Source organism: Balaenoptera acutorostrata, chromosome 19, assembly GCF_949987535.1.
Source record: "Balaenoptera acutorostrata chromosome 19, mBalAcu1.1, whole genome shotgun sequence".
Lineage (NCBI taxonomy): Eukaryota > Metazoa > Chordata > Mammalia > Artiodactyla > Balaenopteridae > Balaenoptera > Balaenoptera acutorostrata.
The window spans coordinates 2220730-2235900 of NC_080082.1; the positions used below are offsets into that span (position 1 = coordinate 2220730).

The 15171-nt window shown below is 51.3% G+C and overlaps 1 protein-coding gene across 2 annotated transcripts in view; it reads left to right on the top strand.

Annotated features, from left to right (window-relative positions):
* Nucleotides 1–6642: 6642 nt before the first annotated feature.
* Nucleotides 6643–15171, top strand: part of ZCCHC14 (zinc finger CCHC-type containing 14) — a 60689-nt gene continuing 52160 nt past the window's right edge. For both annotated transcript variants that reach the window (XM_057533953.1, XM_057533954.1), the window contains exon 1: nt 6643–7285. In XM_057533953.1, the coding sequence (XP_057389936.1) occupies nt 6719–7285 (567 nt within the window). In that variant the 5' untranslated portion in view covers nt 6643–6718. The remainder of the gene's footprint in view (nt 7286–15171) is intronic.

The following is a 15171-nucleotide window of genomic DNA, read 5'->3' on the forward strand; positions in this document are numbered from 1 at the left end:
CTGTGTTTGCAATTTATTTGGTGAACACAGGCTATTTTCAGATCTCAATGCACCTAGAAGCATAAAGACTTTTCAGCCTACAGTACATCCAAACATTATTTACACAAGACTCTGGAGACAGTTTTAAAAGAGTTCACGGATGTATTTTCAAGCAATCACAGTTTTCTTTCAATAAGAAGACTGCATTCCGGGGTGACTACTTTGAAGGAGGGAGAGTTACTGTGTTGGGTGAGCTCTGCTATGATTGTTTGAAAAGAAACTTTCCGTATTTTAGAGTTACACCTTGTCACCCAAACAACACGTTCTCTCCCTTTGGAATGTGGTTTTCACCCACACTTGGGTCTGGGTGTGTCTTGTGTCTTGAGACTTCAAACCAAGAACTGAAGACTTGGTTGGGGTGGCCCTGGGAACTACCCAGTGCCTCTGTCTCTGCCCCTGCCTGACACTTCTCAGAAACCCACGCAGGATCTAGAGGAGGCGGGTCAGGCTTCAGCCTAGTGCAAAGTCCAGGAGAAGCAGAACTGCCTTTTGAAACTCAGCAGATCACAGAAACAACCTGAATGCCTGACCATAGGGGATTAGTTGAATAAATCATGATACATTCAAACAAGATTCTGGGCCGCCCTTGAAAATCACGATTTGGAAGACATTCCACGACATGGATAGACATCTGGGGTACACTGTTAGGTGGAAAAAACAGATGGTAAAATGGGGAGCACAGTCCTAATTTCGAGAAATATACCATTTCTGTAAAAATAGGTGTGCATGTGTATATATGAATACAAAAGTGTCTAGAAAAATATATTTTAACATGTTAATGTTGGTTATGATTGAGAAGTGACATTATTTGACTTTTAGGATGTTTTTCAGTGAGATATAATAATCTTTTTACAAGGAGCACATATTATCTCACAATCAGACAAAATAAGTGTTTTTTTTAATACATACATAATCCCCAATTTATTTGCTTTAAAATACTTCAGAAAGAAAATATATGTATTTCTCCCACTCCAGGGAGAAATAGATGAAATAAAAGTGGTAAAATGTCATCTCTGTTGGACCTGGGCCATAGGGATGTGGGGAACGACTACGCTATTCTCTCGACTTTTGGGTATGTTTGAAAACTTCCATTGTAAAAAGGTAAACAAAAGAAACCCAAAACACTCAAAACCAAGAGCAGCAGTGAACAGTTAGCTTTCAGAGGATATCATTCTTTCGGCGTAAGAAACATAGAAATGTGAATAACAAGCAAATATACAACAGAAATAAGGCTGTAGAACTTAATGATGAGAATTCACTATTCATTGGCTGTGTGGCCTCTTTAAGCCTCAGTCTCCCCACCTGTAAAATAGGGAGATCCAGGACTTCCCTGGCGGTCCAGTGGTTAAGACTCCGTGTTCCCAATGCAGGGGGCACCGGTTCCATCCCTGGTCGGGGAACTAAGATCCCACATGCTGCACAGTGCAGCCAAAATAAAAATAAAATAAAAAATAAAATAAAATAAAATAGGGAGATCCTTGCAGAATGGTAGGCCTGTAACACGGACTTCACTCTGATTATGACTGCAGTCGTCGACCCAGGGAAGCACTAGAAGCCTGAGAGCAAGAACGCCTCGCGCCTTGCCCGAGGGGAGTCGTCCAACTTCGGTGTGCCCCAGGGAGCTCGCCACATGCAGATTCCAAGGCCCCGCCCCACAGAGTCTGACTCAACACCTGAGGTCGGGTTTGGGAATCTGCATCTTAAGTAAGAGCCCAGGTAACTCCCACTGGGGAAACACTGCATCCAGCACAAGGTCAAAGACACCCTGGAAAGCAGGTCTGCCCTGGAGGAGAACGTGTGGTCATGCAGAAACAGGGGTGGCTGTGGCTGGGGTCAATTGCCCATTTATGACCCCAGGTGGACTTTGTCAGCAGTCACGGCTAGCAAGAAGTGGCATGCCACAGATACCTTTGGAATCTCCAGTTTGCAGAAATAGTGAATAATGACTTGTCACCTTTGTGCTTTCCTCCCTGAGGGACAGAGTCCTGGCAGCTGACTTAGGCCAGGATCTGGTTCCAACATGTCTGAACCGCGTGCCCCCAGGCCCACAACTGACCGCTCTGCATCTGTAAAATGGGAACAACGACAGCACCATCAGGATTCCTCGCACCGGCTCGTGGCCGTCACTTGAGGCTATCAGGAGCCGAGGCACAGAGCAAGGATCCCGCAGTAGGATTAGGGAGGCACTTCTTAAGTCCTGCACATTAGGGGTCCCTTTCCTTTCTCAATCACAGGAAGGCAGGGCCTAGGACAAACAAAAACATTTAAGTGGAGACCACACACATCCTGGCCATACATCTCAGAGAAAAATAAGCGGTGGGTCCAGGCACGGAGCCTATGCTTTTAAGGCACCCTCGTCTTAATCGGAGTCTCAATCTTAATTCTGTTTTCCTTTTCCTAACCACAACCTGGCCTCCACGCTCTTCCTCTCTGGCCGGGATTCTAAGTGAGAGGAGAAGCAAGGCCATGGGGTGGGGGAGATGGAGAGCCATACTCCAGCTGGCTGATCTCGTCTCAGCCTGGTCCCTGCCTACTGAAGTAATTCAACAGTGTCACTGATTCAGACACAAGAAGTCATCCCTCGCACATCATAGCTTCATTGCAAAATCATTTGGGGAATTTCGGGTGAACCCCAAATCTTTCTCTTTCTCAAAAATAATATTAAAGTGGCGCAGTGGTTAAGAATCCGCCTGCCAATGCAGGGGACACGGGTTCGAGCCCTGGTCCGGGAAGATCCCACATGCCGTGGAGCAACTAAGCCCGTGTGCCACAACTACTGAGCCTGTGCTCTAGGACCCGCGAGCCACAACTACTGAAGCCCCTGTGCCTAGAGCCCATGCTCCGCAACAAGAGAAGCCACTGCAATGAGAAGCCCGTGCACTGCAACGGAGAGTAGCCCCCGCTCGCTGCAACTAGAGAAAGCCCGCGCGCACCAACGAAGACCCAACACAGCCAAAAAATAAATAAATAAAATAAATTTATATATTAAAAAAATAATAATAATATTAAAGTAATTTCTGCTCCACCCCAGCTCTATGGAAAATGCAGACAGTCACATTGTCCTACTGTAGACCGAGAGCTCTCCTAGACCGCACTGTCAGTCCCTGGGCCCTGTGTCAGGCACGTGGCAGGTATGGCCCGAAGGAGCGACTGAGCCTGCTGTCCAGCTCAGTGCTGTGTGGGGAATCTCTCCCTGCTGAACACACGGCCCCACCTCCCTGTTACCTGCAGCCCCCTTTCTCTCACATGGAGGGATGCCCCTTCAATCTCCTCCCATGGGTCCCCGGCCCCTCCACTTTGTAGCAGCCGGAGAAACACTCAAGTCCCAGTGGAAGCAGAGCAAGGGAAAGTGAGAAGCTCCAAACAGCCCAGGGCTGGAGGCTGTTTCAGGGAAGGATCCCTGGGTGGCAGGGAGAGCAAGGAGAGCAGAGAAAACAGAGAAAACTGCAGCCTCAGGGCTGGCAGGGAGTCAGTGCCCACCCTCTCCCCTCCCCGGAGGCCCCTGGGGAAGGGAACAGTGTGCGGAAGGGAAAGCTCCCTCGTGGACTGGCGCCCATCTGCTTCACAGCAGGGAGTCCAGGCCGTCAGTTCCTTAGAGTCGGGGGGCCTGGGTCTCAATTCTCCTTAGAAGCCCCAAACCCCTAGTGGGGTCTGGTCCAGCAGAGCAGGGATTTAATATCTGTTGAATTAAATTGAGCTAGACTGAAGTTGAGGGGGAAACAACACTGTATGAGTTTCCTGGGGCTGCTGTAACAAACAACCACATACTTGGTGGCTTAACACAACAGAAATGTATTATTTTACAGTTCTGGAGGCCAGAAGTTCAAAGTCAAGGTGTCGGCAGGGCCATGCTCCCTCTGAAGGCTCCAGGGGGAGGGTCCTTCCTGCCTCTTCCAGCTCCTGGTGTCTCCAGGTGTCCCTTGGCTCCAAAGCTCTGCCTCTGTCTTTGCGTGGCTTTTTCTTCCCGAGTCTGTTTTTTTTCTGTCTCTTACAAGGACACTCTCCTTTGGGGCCCACTCTAGTCCATGATCTCATCTTGATTCTCATCTGAATTATAATTACAAAGACCCTATTTCCAAATAAAGTCACAGTCTGAGGTTCTGGGTGAACAGGACATTTTGCGGGACACTCTTCACCCCAGTGCATACATTAAATAGCAAATAGCACAGGCAGAAGTGACAAGAAGGCGGCTGGGAGCTGGGAGACCTTGATCCAGTTACTTGTGGCTCAGTTGTCCCAGCTGTCAAGGGTTCCCATTAGCATCTCTGACCTCCACTGCCAGCTGGGAGGCGGGGTTCCCGGCTGCCTTTTACAAATGAGGAAACTGAGGCTCGGAGGGGTTGAATGTACGGGCAAGGCCACACAGCCGGCTAGAGCTGGGAGTAGAATCCAGGTCAACTAGCACTGGAGCTTAGGGATTTCACAGCCAGGAAGGGCTGGGTTTGAGGAAACCCCCAGCACCGATAAGGTCCCAAGATCTTTCCACTCCAAGGAACTTACTTTATCAAAAGAAAGCAAAGGTGAACTGTTTTGGTTTTCATGTTCCTTCACTTCCTCATGCCATAGATTTTGGAATGCCGCTACTTCCCTGGAATCACTTGAGAAAGTGAGGTCAAAGAGAACAGGATTAATTAAATTATTCGTAGAAATTAGTCTGTACTGGGGAAGTAAGGTGCGGAGACCCAGCTGGACCCAGCCTTGCCCCTGTTGCCTATGAGGACCAAATACACTTGGGAAGCTATGCTGACCTTCACCTGGATGCCTGCTCCTTCCCACACTGGCCAAAAACACCAGGTGGTTCAGGAAAGATTTGCCCCAGAAGTGGAGGGGGTGGGGGATTGGGAAGCAAATCTTCTCCCCCCACCCCAAGTATGGCTCTGCAGTGTCTGTTCAACTTTGAAGTCCAGAGGTTGCAGAACGTCGTTAGGAAGTTTATAGTACCTTGGACCATGTTCTGAAGAAATGCACTCATTTATTCAATCAGTCTCTATTGTGTACTGCCCAGGACCAGGTTGTCAGCTCCAAAGGCGGGAGGGCAGGCTTTGTTCGCAAGGGGCCCCCCAGGGTTCAGAACCTGGCGTCCACCAGGCCGCCGTTGAGCTGCTGAACAAATGCAGGAACAGGCCCCGTCCTAGACCACAGGACGTCAGAAGAAAGGTTCTACTGAAAGGGCAGGGAAGAATGAATTTCTTGCTCCCAGGCCTCGGTTTCCTTATCTGGAGATGGCGGACCGCTGCCTGCAGTTGTAGGGTTATATACGTGGCTGGGCCACCAGCTTCTCCCCTGCCTGTCCCCAACCCACAATCCGTGCCAATGCAAATGCTCCCTGACCCTGGCCGGTGTGCTTGCATCCTCGCGGTTCCCGGAGCTGAGGAAATAACCCGCTGAAAGGAGGCCGACTTAATGGCTCCATTTGGACGAGGTTTTCGCACAGAGCTTGTTCCCGTCACATCTCAAGGCAGGCCAGCCGCCTCAGAGGTGCGGGCGCCCGGCCTCTGTGAACTCACGACCTTCTCACGGGCCCCGGGGGCGGTTATCATCACCCTCATTTTCGGGGGTGGCGCCCAGGGCTCAGAGAGGCCAAGCCACTGGCCCAAGGTCACACAGCTTCGCAGAGACAGAGGGGGAATGGGGACGCGGGTCTCTCGAGCCCCGCTCCAGCGGCTTTTCGAAGACACTCGCTACCTTCCTATTGTGACGCTCAGGAATAAAACGGGAAGCCCGCACGCCCGCTTTCACCTAAAACAATGCTCCACGCAGATCTGTGTGAACAAAAGCAACCAGAAATCCGCCTCGGGTTTTCGGCCCGCCCGGCCCGCCGGCCAATTGACTCCGCCGGCCGCCGCGGGGCGGGCCGGGGCGGTTCCAACGTGATCGACAGCCCCGGGGAGGCGTGGCCGCGGCAGGGGCGAATCGGATTGGGGACCCGGAACAATCATGGGCCGAGAAGGCGCAGCCCGAGCCAATCAGCTCGGGGGGCGGGCCCGGCCGCCTGGCTGTCGTGAGAGGCGGCCTCCCCGCCCACTTGCGCCTCGTCCCGGCGCCCGTCAGCTGCGAACGCGGCGCTCGGCCCGGATCCGTCCGCGGCGCTGGAAGCAAAGGCGCGAGGCCGTGGCAAGTGCCGGCGCAGATCCCTCCGCCGCCCGCTCCCGAGTTCGCTCCGAGCGCCGCTTCCGAGCCGCCGCGGCCTCCGTCCCGGGTAACGGCCGTCGGCCCAGCGCGGCGGCGCGGCGGCATGGCCCGGGCGGCTCCGTCGGGGGGCGGCCCGCAGTGACAGACCCTGCGGCGCGGGGGGAGATGGGGGCGGCCGCCTCCCGGGCGACGACGACGACGACGAGGAGCAGCCGCCGCCGCCGCCGCGCACCGGCCGCCGCCGGGGACGGGCGCGGGCCAGGAGCCCGCCCGTGAGCGGGGGGCCCGAGGCCGATCGCCGCCCCCGGCCGCCCCGGCCGCCCCGGGCCCCCCCGGCGCCCCGCGCGCGCCCGCCCGCCGGCCCCTGGCGGGGGTCTCGCCCGCGCCGCGCGCCCCCGGCCCCGGCGCGGCCCTCGGCGCCCGGCCGCCCTCGCCCTCGCCCGGCCCCGGCCGCGCCCCCGCCCGCGCCCGCCCGCGCCCCCGGCCCCGGCCTCGGCCCCGGGCGGCGGCCCCCGGCCCCGCGTGGCGGCGCGGCGCGGGCGGCAGCATGGTGGAGAAGCGCTGCCCGCTGCAGAGGGACGGCGTGTACCGCTGGTTCTCGGAGCTGCCGTCGCCGCAGCGCGTGGAGTTCCTGTGCGGCCTGCTGGACCTGTGCATCCCGCTCGAGCTGCGCTTCCTCGGCTCGTGCCTCGAGGACCTGGCCCGCAAGGACTACCACTCGCTGCGCGACTCGGAGATCAAGGCCAACAACCCGGCCGACCTGGGCAGCCTCACCAACCTGACAGACGAGGTGGTGCGCAGCAAACTGCTCGTGTCGCTGGCGCTGCTGGGCTCGGAGCAGCGCGAGGCGGCGGGCGTGCTCTACCGCACGCTCACGCACATCGACTCCATCATCCACAACTACGGGCTGCAGCTCAACGAGGGCCGCACGGGCGATGAGTTCCTGCTGCTTTTCACCATGGCCTCCAACCACCCGGCCTTCAGCTTCCACCAGAAGCAGGTGCTGCGCCAGGAGCTCACGCAGATCCAGAGCAGCCTGAGCGGCGGCGGCGGCGGCGGCGGCGGGGGCCCCGGGGGCAAGAGCGCGCTGCCCACATGCCCGGCCTGCCACAAGGTGCGTGCCCGCGCCCCAAGCTCTCACCCCGGGCCCCAAGCCCCCGCCGGAACCCCAAACCTCACACTTAGCTCCCCAAGCCCCCACTGGCACCCCACATCACCGCAAACCCCTGCGCGCACCCCAGGCTTCCGACCCACCGACTCCTCGCCACCCCAAGCTTCCACTCCGCACTTCACTCCGTGTCCCACGCCTCCCTCCTGCACTTCAGACCCCACCCTCACCTCAACCCCCTATTCCCTCCTTGCACTCCAAACCCGCATCCCTAGACCCCGCCCGGCACCCCACGCCCCCTGGGGCCCATCGCACCCGCCTTACTCGGGGCCCGGGGGAGGGGGCTCCGGGACTGGGGAAGGACGCCCCGGGCAGAGTTCGCGGCCCGCCGGGCCTTCGGTACACGTCTTCCGCGGGAAGCTGGAACCGAGATAAGGCCTTTGTCCCCTTCATCGGGCTGTTGGGCGACAGATAACCGTTACACATTGTGTCCTCTTGGTTTCTCCAAATCTGGTGTTTATTATCAGAAAAGGAAGCCGCTAGTGAGGTGGAGATTAGAAGGCGCTGGAACGATAGGAGACGTTCGCGGGGTGCTGTGCTGGGGCTCCCACGGCTTAGGTGTCCATTTCCCGGGAGTGGTGGGGTCGGCGTCGCCCCGAGGAGGTTAGGGTCGGCGTGGGCCGCAGGCCGCCATGGGCCGCAGGCCGCCGTGTGCACGTGTGTCAGTGTGTGCGTGTACGTGAGTACACGTCTGCTTGAGTGTATGTGCATTGTGTGTATACGTGAGTGTGTGCGCACGTATATATGTGTATAGAGTGTATATGTGTATTTCTGAATGTGTACGTGTGTCTGTATTTATACTGTGTGTAAGAACCGGGTTGTTGTAACAGACGGAAAAGCAGGTTTGGAGCCTTCAACGCATGTGAAACAGTTATTTCTCCGTGACCCGCCTTCCTTTTTAGAAACAAATCCCAGGCTGATTGAGAGTCCAACTAGGATTAGTTAAAAGATCTCCTGTCTCCAAATTAAACAGGAAGGGCAGAGTGGTCGTTCAGTTAGAAATGTGAACTTTTGTCTAAATGTTTAAAAACTATGTAAACACAAAGCATTTGGGGCTCAAACGTCTTTTTAACAGCCCCCTGGGACCCTGTGCCAGAATTGTGCTCCAAGCAAAAGGATTTATTTTTGACCACGTGTGTTGTGTGTTTTGGGATTAAAACTGACTTTCTTTGGGAAGTAAAAGATTGCAGTCATACTAGTAGTCTGAGTGCTTTTTGATAGTGTCTGCGCTGTCCGAAACTAAAACTTTGTTTCTCTGGTTTGCTAGTGGTGGTTTTTAAGCTCTTTCAACTGTGGATTGTGGCTTTTAATGATTTCCTTTGAGACGTGGTTGTGATACCTACATTGGTTGTTTTTTTTTTTTTAGCTGCATTGGGTCTTCGTTGCTGCGCACAGTCTTTCTCTAGTTTCCGCAAGCAGGGGCTACTCTTCCTTGTGGTGCGTGGGCTTCTCATTGGGGTGTCTTGTGGAGCACAGGCTCTAGGCGCACGGGCTTCAGTAGTTGTGGCATGCAGGCTCAGTAGTTGTGGCTCTCAGGCTCTAGACTGCAGGCTCAGTAGTTGTGGCGCACGGGCTTAGTTGCTCCACGGCATGTGGGATCTTCCCGGACCAGGGCTCGAATCCGTATCCCCTGCATTGGCAGGCAGATTCTTAAACACTGTGCCACCAGGGAAGCCCCCCTACATTGGTTTTTATCTTGTCGTATCTTTTTTGAGATATGAACCACCTCTGAGACTTTGGTTTCCTTTTTTAAGCGTGTGTTCAAATCCCATCCTAAAAATGTTTTTCCAGCTACAACAAAGGGAAAGCAGGGTCCTATAAAATGTGGTTGTCCATAGGGCACTCAGTAGGCTCTGGGGTGCTGGTGTTCATGGGCCTTCAGTCCCTGGTGGCCAGTTTCATGAGCTCTCAGTCCTCTGTTCGTGTTAGTAAACACTGGTAGTGTCTGTGGCTGTTACACCAGTCATATTCACCTCTTGAAGGGGATTCTTTTGTGTGTACAGATGCATCACTTTATAAGAGCAGAAGATGGCGATTATTTTGGCGGGGCAGCGAGCTAAAGCTAGAACAAAAATACCTTTTATAAGAGAGACTTTTTGTCAAGCCAGAAACCCCTTTGATGAGATGCAGGGGCTCGGAATTGACCAGCTGTGTGACCTTGGCCAGAATCCTCTCTCGTCCTGGTTTTCCCTTTGGGGGTGGAAAGCAGGTTACCTGTCTCATGGGCTCATTTGGAGGGTTCCATGAGGTCCCATGTGAAGCGCCCAGGAGATGTTCTGTGAGAGCTCTCTTGGCCTTGTCCTCTCTGGCTTTCCATAGAGGAGCGCTAACTTTTTTTGGCTGCAGTGCTGGGCTTGTGGGATCTTAGTTCCCCGACCAGGGATGGAACCCCGACCCCTGACAGTGAGAACGCCAAGTCCTAACCACTGGACTGCCAGGGAATTCCCTAGGAGTACTAACTTAAACAAGGCACGTTGTCAGGGAGTGAAATATTTATGTTTTGGAGTTTTGGTGTTTTCTAAGTTGATTTTTGAATATGTAGTTACTTGGAGCTGGCTTTGTTGTTGTTGTTGTTGTTCTGTTCATCTGTGGGAAATTGGAGAATTTTGCCTGACATTTAATAATGAGGTTATAATGAGTAACCTTGGGGCCATTGCTTCCATGTTTCAGAAGCAATCATGGTGTCTAGTTTTACCTAGTACATCCCCTGTGTCACTGCTGAACTTAACTTCACTCATATTCACTTAACTTTCTGTTCCTTTGCTGCTTTCAAATTCATGCCTGACACTGATACACAAGTCCTATGAAATCTAACAAGTAAGCCTTTTGCCTTGTTAGTATCCCTAAATCTAATATTTAGTGCAGTCCTGAAAAAGCAGCCCCTTAAAGCTCTGTTTGCATTTCTTTTGTAAGATGTTGTGTTTTGTTTTGAACTCTTTGAGCTTAGAGACTTTGTGTTTATCTTTTAGAGATAAAGACGTTAATTGTTTTTTAATTCTTTATCCTATTTAAAGGGACATACTTCTTGTAACTAAATTTTCTGATATAGTCAGTATTTGCAATTCCTTCTCTAAAGTCTCACTGGGTTATTTTAAAATTCTTCTTGCTCCAAGGACTTGTAGAAGAAGTTGAAAAGTGTGAAGAATGTAAAATAGACGTTTTTACTTTCAGAAAGGAAGGTGTTCGTAGGCTGGAGGGAGAGTGGGGTGGCTTCACTGTGCTCAGTAGCTAGGCACTGTAGGTGTGCAGTGCGAAAAACTGTCTTTCCATTTTATTTAATTATAAAGCCATAGTTTTGGGAAAAGTTTAAATTTATCTTTTGCCGTCTTTTCTCTGTATGAGTGATAAAGTGCTGTGGCATATGCTTATTTATTTATTGAGATTTAATTCGTATGTCATGAAATTCACTCCTCTAAAGTGTATAATTCAGTGGTTTCTACTATATTCACAGAGTTGTGCAGCCATCACCACTGTCTGATTCCAGAACATTTTCATCACCCCTAAAAGAAACCTGTACCTATTTGCAGTCACTTCCCATTCACCCTCCCCCAGCCGTGACAACCACTAATCTACTTTCTGTCTGTGGATTTGCCTGTTGTGGGCATTTCATGTAAATGGGATCACACACTAGGTGGCCTTTTGTGGTTGGCTGCTTTCACTCAGCGTACTGTTCTCAAGGTTCACTCATGTTCTGTGTAGCCTGTGTCAGCACTTCACTCCTTTCAGGTTGAATAATTTCTGTTATGTGGCTCTACCCCGTTTTGTTTGCCCATCCATCAGTTGATGGGTTTGTGAGTTGTCTCTGGTGCTTGCTTCTAGACTTTCTCATTCACGGCTAGTAGGCTCGTGTCTTAATCCCTTCCACCTAACACTTGCTCAGTCGTCTCCGGAGTGTCGCCCGCACACGGCCGTCCGGAGGGACCCGGCTCTCAACGGTAAGAGCGCACCTGGCGGGTTGCTGGGCGTCGGCGCAGCGCCCGGCAGGTCTGTCCCTGGGCTCCCAGCGGAACTGCGGTGAGAGGTGGCAGAGGCCACTCTGCTCTCAGGGCTGCCGATCAGCTCCGTGGTCATGCTGTGAGCCGGGGAGCTGTGAGCCCCTCCTGCCCTCGCGTTCCGGAATCCTCGTGATGAGGATCCTCACTGACCCACTTCGAGAGGGTGTCGAAACTGCTTGTAAAGTGCTTAGTGCAGGAGCGTGGTGGGTGGCGGCCCTCCTCTGGGTGTGTGTCCTGTGGTACAGCTCCGGAGTCCTCCTCTGTGGGCTGAGTGCCCGAGAAACTTGGGGTGCACGCAGATACGGTGAACAAACCTGCTAATAATCTCTTGCCCAAGGCAAGCAAGAGCTTGCTTTGTCTCGTTGCTTTTCGTAAGCTGTTGGAAATCATTGCAGTTCAGAGGTGAGACACCTGGTAGTTTGTCATGTGCAGTAGAAATGGCTTCCTCTGGGTTCTCCTTTAACCCTAAACCCTGGACTGTTGGAGCTGAAAGTAGTCTGAAACCACAGGAAGGGACTTTGCCTGGAGCTGCTGTTTTCCCGCTCAGGTTAAAGGAAGAGCTGTGCCTGGAAGGCCAGTGCGGCTCCCTGATCACACTTGTTCCAGGCAGCTGAGGTCCAAGGTCACCAGTCTCCAAGCAAGTCTGGCTTCCTTCGTCACACTGCAGGAGAGGGTGTCCTGAGATAGATTGGATTTTTTTTTTTTTTGGCCAGCTTTTATAGGTCCCAAAGAGTATCCTCTTTTTGTAGTGAAGTACATGATAAGGAATTGAGACATCCTGGGGTACGGTTTTAATTGCTTTTCTGCTGCTGGTATATTCGTTGAAAATGAAAACCCCTCACGTCTCCTTGGAGTCTCAGTCCTGCTGTTTTTCTCCTGTATAATGGCTCAGATTATGTGGCACTTTAATTACTGTCTTTTTCCCTCAGGTTAATTTAAGGCTATTTACTTTGACATGAGCTAGTTCGCATTTGCTTTATTTAACTCAACAAACATTTTTGAGTTCCTATTCCACATGTGTTCTGGAGTATAGTTGTAGAAGCTGGAAGTTTCATGTCATATTAGGGTGTGATGAGCGATGGGGTAGCATTACTGATACAAGTTAGAACGTAATTGCAGATAAACATCAACATTAGCCTTGTTTCTGCAGTTTTTGAAGTTCATTGTTTACTTAGGCTTTATTTTACCCATTTTTCTTCTCAGTCCTGTATACTTTATTTACCTTCCTTTTGGATTGAGGACATTTTGGATTAATATACATATTTTCCCAACAAATTCACTTATGAGTTTTACAACTTGAAAGGAAGCTAGGAGGAGGGACCCGAGCTGGTACATCCTTTCTGTTTGCTAAATTGTTGACTGCTGACCTCCTTAGAGACTGTTAGTAAATCAAAGGAAAAATTTTATCACATCTAGGAAAAATAGTCTCTACTTCAGTATTCTTTTTACTTTTTCCTGCCTTAGATGGATTGGAGTTTAGAAAAAAAGATCTTTTGGGTTTTTTTTTTTTTTTTGAGAACCCGCCTCAGAACACTGCTTCTCTCATTAGTTTGAGTAGGAACTGTTGCCCCAAGTTCACTAACTGGTTTACAGATTATTGAAGGGTTTCTGATTTTTGACTTTACCCTTGAAATACACAGTCTAGAAATCAGTTTCAACCAGGCAGCGGTTTTGTAGGAGCCTCCCTATTTATAATAGCCACTCTATTTTATGGCTGCCCTGTGAGACCTAACATATTATAGCAACGTTTCCTGTCAAAAGTGAAAAGCAATTATCGAGAACTAATGAAATATTTGGTTAATTCTTAAGCAGTTTGTTTTGTTTTGGGTTAGAAGGCCTGAAGTTATTTAGAGTGAAGAGAAGACAAAGGCAAGACAGACTGTCTTTCAAATAATAGCTAATTTCACATAATCTCTTTGACACAGTATACGGCCAGGACCTCAGAGGCAGGGCCAGCGGACTCGCCTCTGGGGGGTTGGAACTTGGGGTGGGTGTTTTGCAGGTTATCTGTACCCGTCCTGTCCTTAGTCTCTCGTTTCAGGGCAGAGGTTGCCTTTCTGTCCCAGGCAGTCCCTCTGTCTCTGTTCTGGTCACATCTGCCTGTTTCCTCAGGGACATTGTTAGGTCACGTGCTGCGCTTTGCTATTTCCTGACCTCCCCACCTCCCCACACCAACCTTTGACCTCCACTGTTTTCCCACTTGGAGCATCAGCACTTTCGTGGAAGCAGCAAGACCCTTCCTTCCACGTGTCCCCTCAGTCATCCACTCACGTCTTGGTTCCTTTGTGACCAAGTCCTGCCCCAGAGCAGCCAGCAGGCCTGCTCTCCAGGGAGAGCCCATTTTTAACAGTTTGGTGTGAATCCTTCTGAGGTTCTAATGCCTATATAAATACATACTTATGTATTCTTTGAAAACATCATATATGCATAATTAAATACAAATAGGATCTCCCATACATGCTATTCTGCCCGCGTGTGCGTGCGTGCGCACGCACACACACAGACACACACACACACACACACACACACACCCCCAAACCCAAACCCAGTGATACAGAATACAGCCAGCCTCCTGGAACCTGGCTTCTGCCCCCAGCCTCTTCAACTAGAACAGTTTTTATTAAAGGGAACCCAATAAATCTTTTAAATTAAAAATATTTTAATAGATAATGAGACGTAAAAAAAAAATTGAAAAGCTACAAAAGAATATTCAATGAAACATCCCTTTCTTTCCCCTCCCCCATCCCCCATGCAATCAGGGAAGGACACACAGGACGTTTCAAGGTTCCTTTCCTTTACCTGCTGGTTGATACCTTTTATTTCATATTAAAAAAACAAGTTTTTGTTTTTTTGGTTTTTTTTACCCAGGAACCCATGCAGTTCCGTTCCCCTCTTTGTTCCTTGTAGAACCTTCCAGAAAGACTCTCTGTCTTTACAAATAGGTAACTGGTGTCTTGCTGCACGTGCAGGTCTGTCCCTTGTTTGCTTCTCTTGGTGTCTTTCTTTCTTTTTATTTATTTATTTATTTATTTATTTATTTATTTGGCTGTGTTGGGTCTTCGTTTCTGTGTGAGGGCTTCCTCTAGCTGCGGCAAGCAGAGGCCACTCTTCATCGCGGTGCGCGGACCTCTCACTATCGTGGCCTCTCTTGTTGCGGAGCACGGGCTCCAGACACGCAGGCTCAGCAGTTGCGGCTCACGGGCCCAGCTGCTCCGCGGCATGTGGGATCCTCCCAGACCAGGGCTCGAACCCACGTCCCCTGCATTGGCAGGCGGACTCTCAACCACCGCGCCACCAGGGAAGCCCTCTTGGCGTCTTTCTTGATGAGCGTTCATGTCAGTGCACAGAGCGGCTTCATTCTATTTTGTGGCTGCCCTGTGTGTCTCTGTTGATGAGCACTGTTCCCATCTTACTGTTGCAGACAATGTCCGTCACTTCCATGTCATGTACACGTCACCTGCATATGGCCTTTCACGTGTTGGTAAGTGTGTCTCCAGAGACGAAGCCTGGACGTGGGGTTGGTGGCAGGTCACATGGTCTGCGCTTATGTAACTATTTGGGGTGTCGCCGAGCTGCACCTTGTGGGACCTCCACAGCGTGTGTGAGCGCCTGTCTGCGTCCCTCCCCTCCCGCTGGGCGTCAGCGCACCGCTGGCTGCTGCCGGGCACTTAGGCAAGGAATGCTGCTCAGTGCAGGGACATGTTTGCAGGTGATCCATTTTATTTATTTTTGTTGAGCTCTCCGTATCCTTTGCCCCTTTCTGTTGGGTTGTTGATCTTTTCTTTATTGTTTTTTAGGAGCTCTTTAAGTTTCAAGGAAATTATCCTTTTGTCTTTA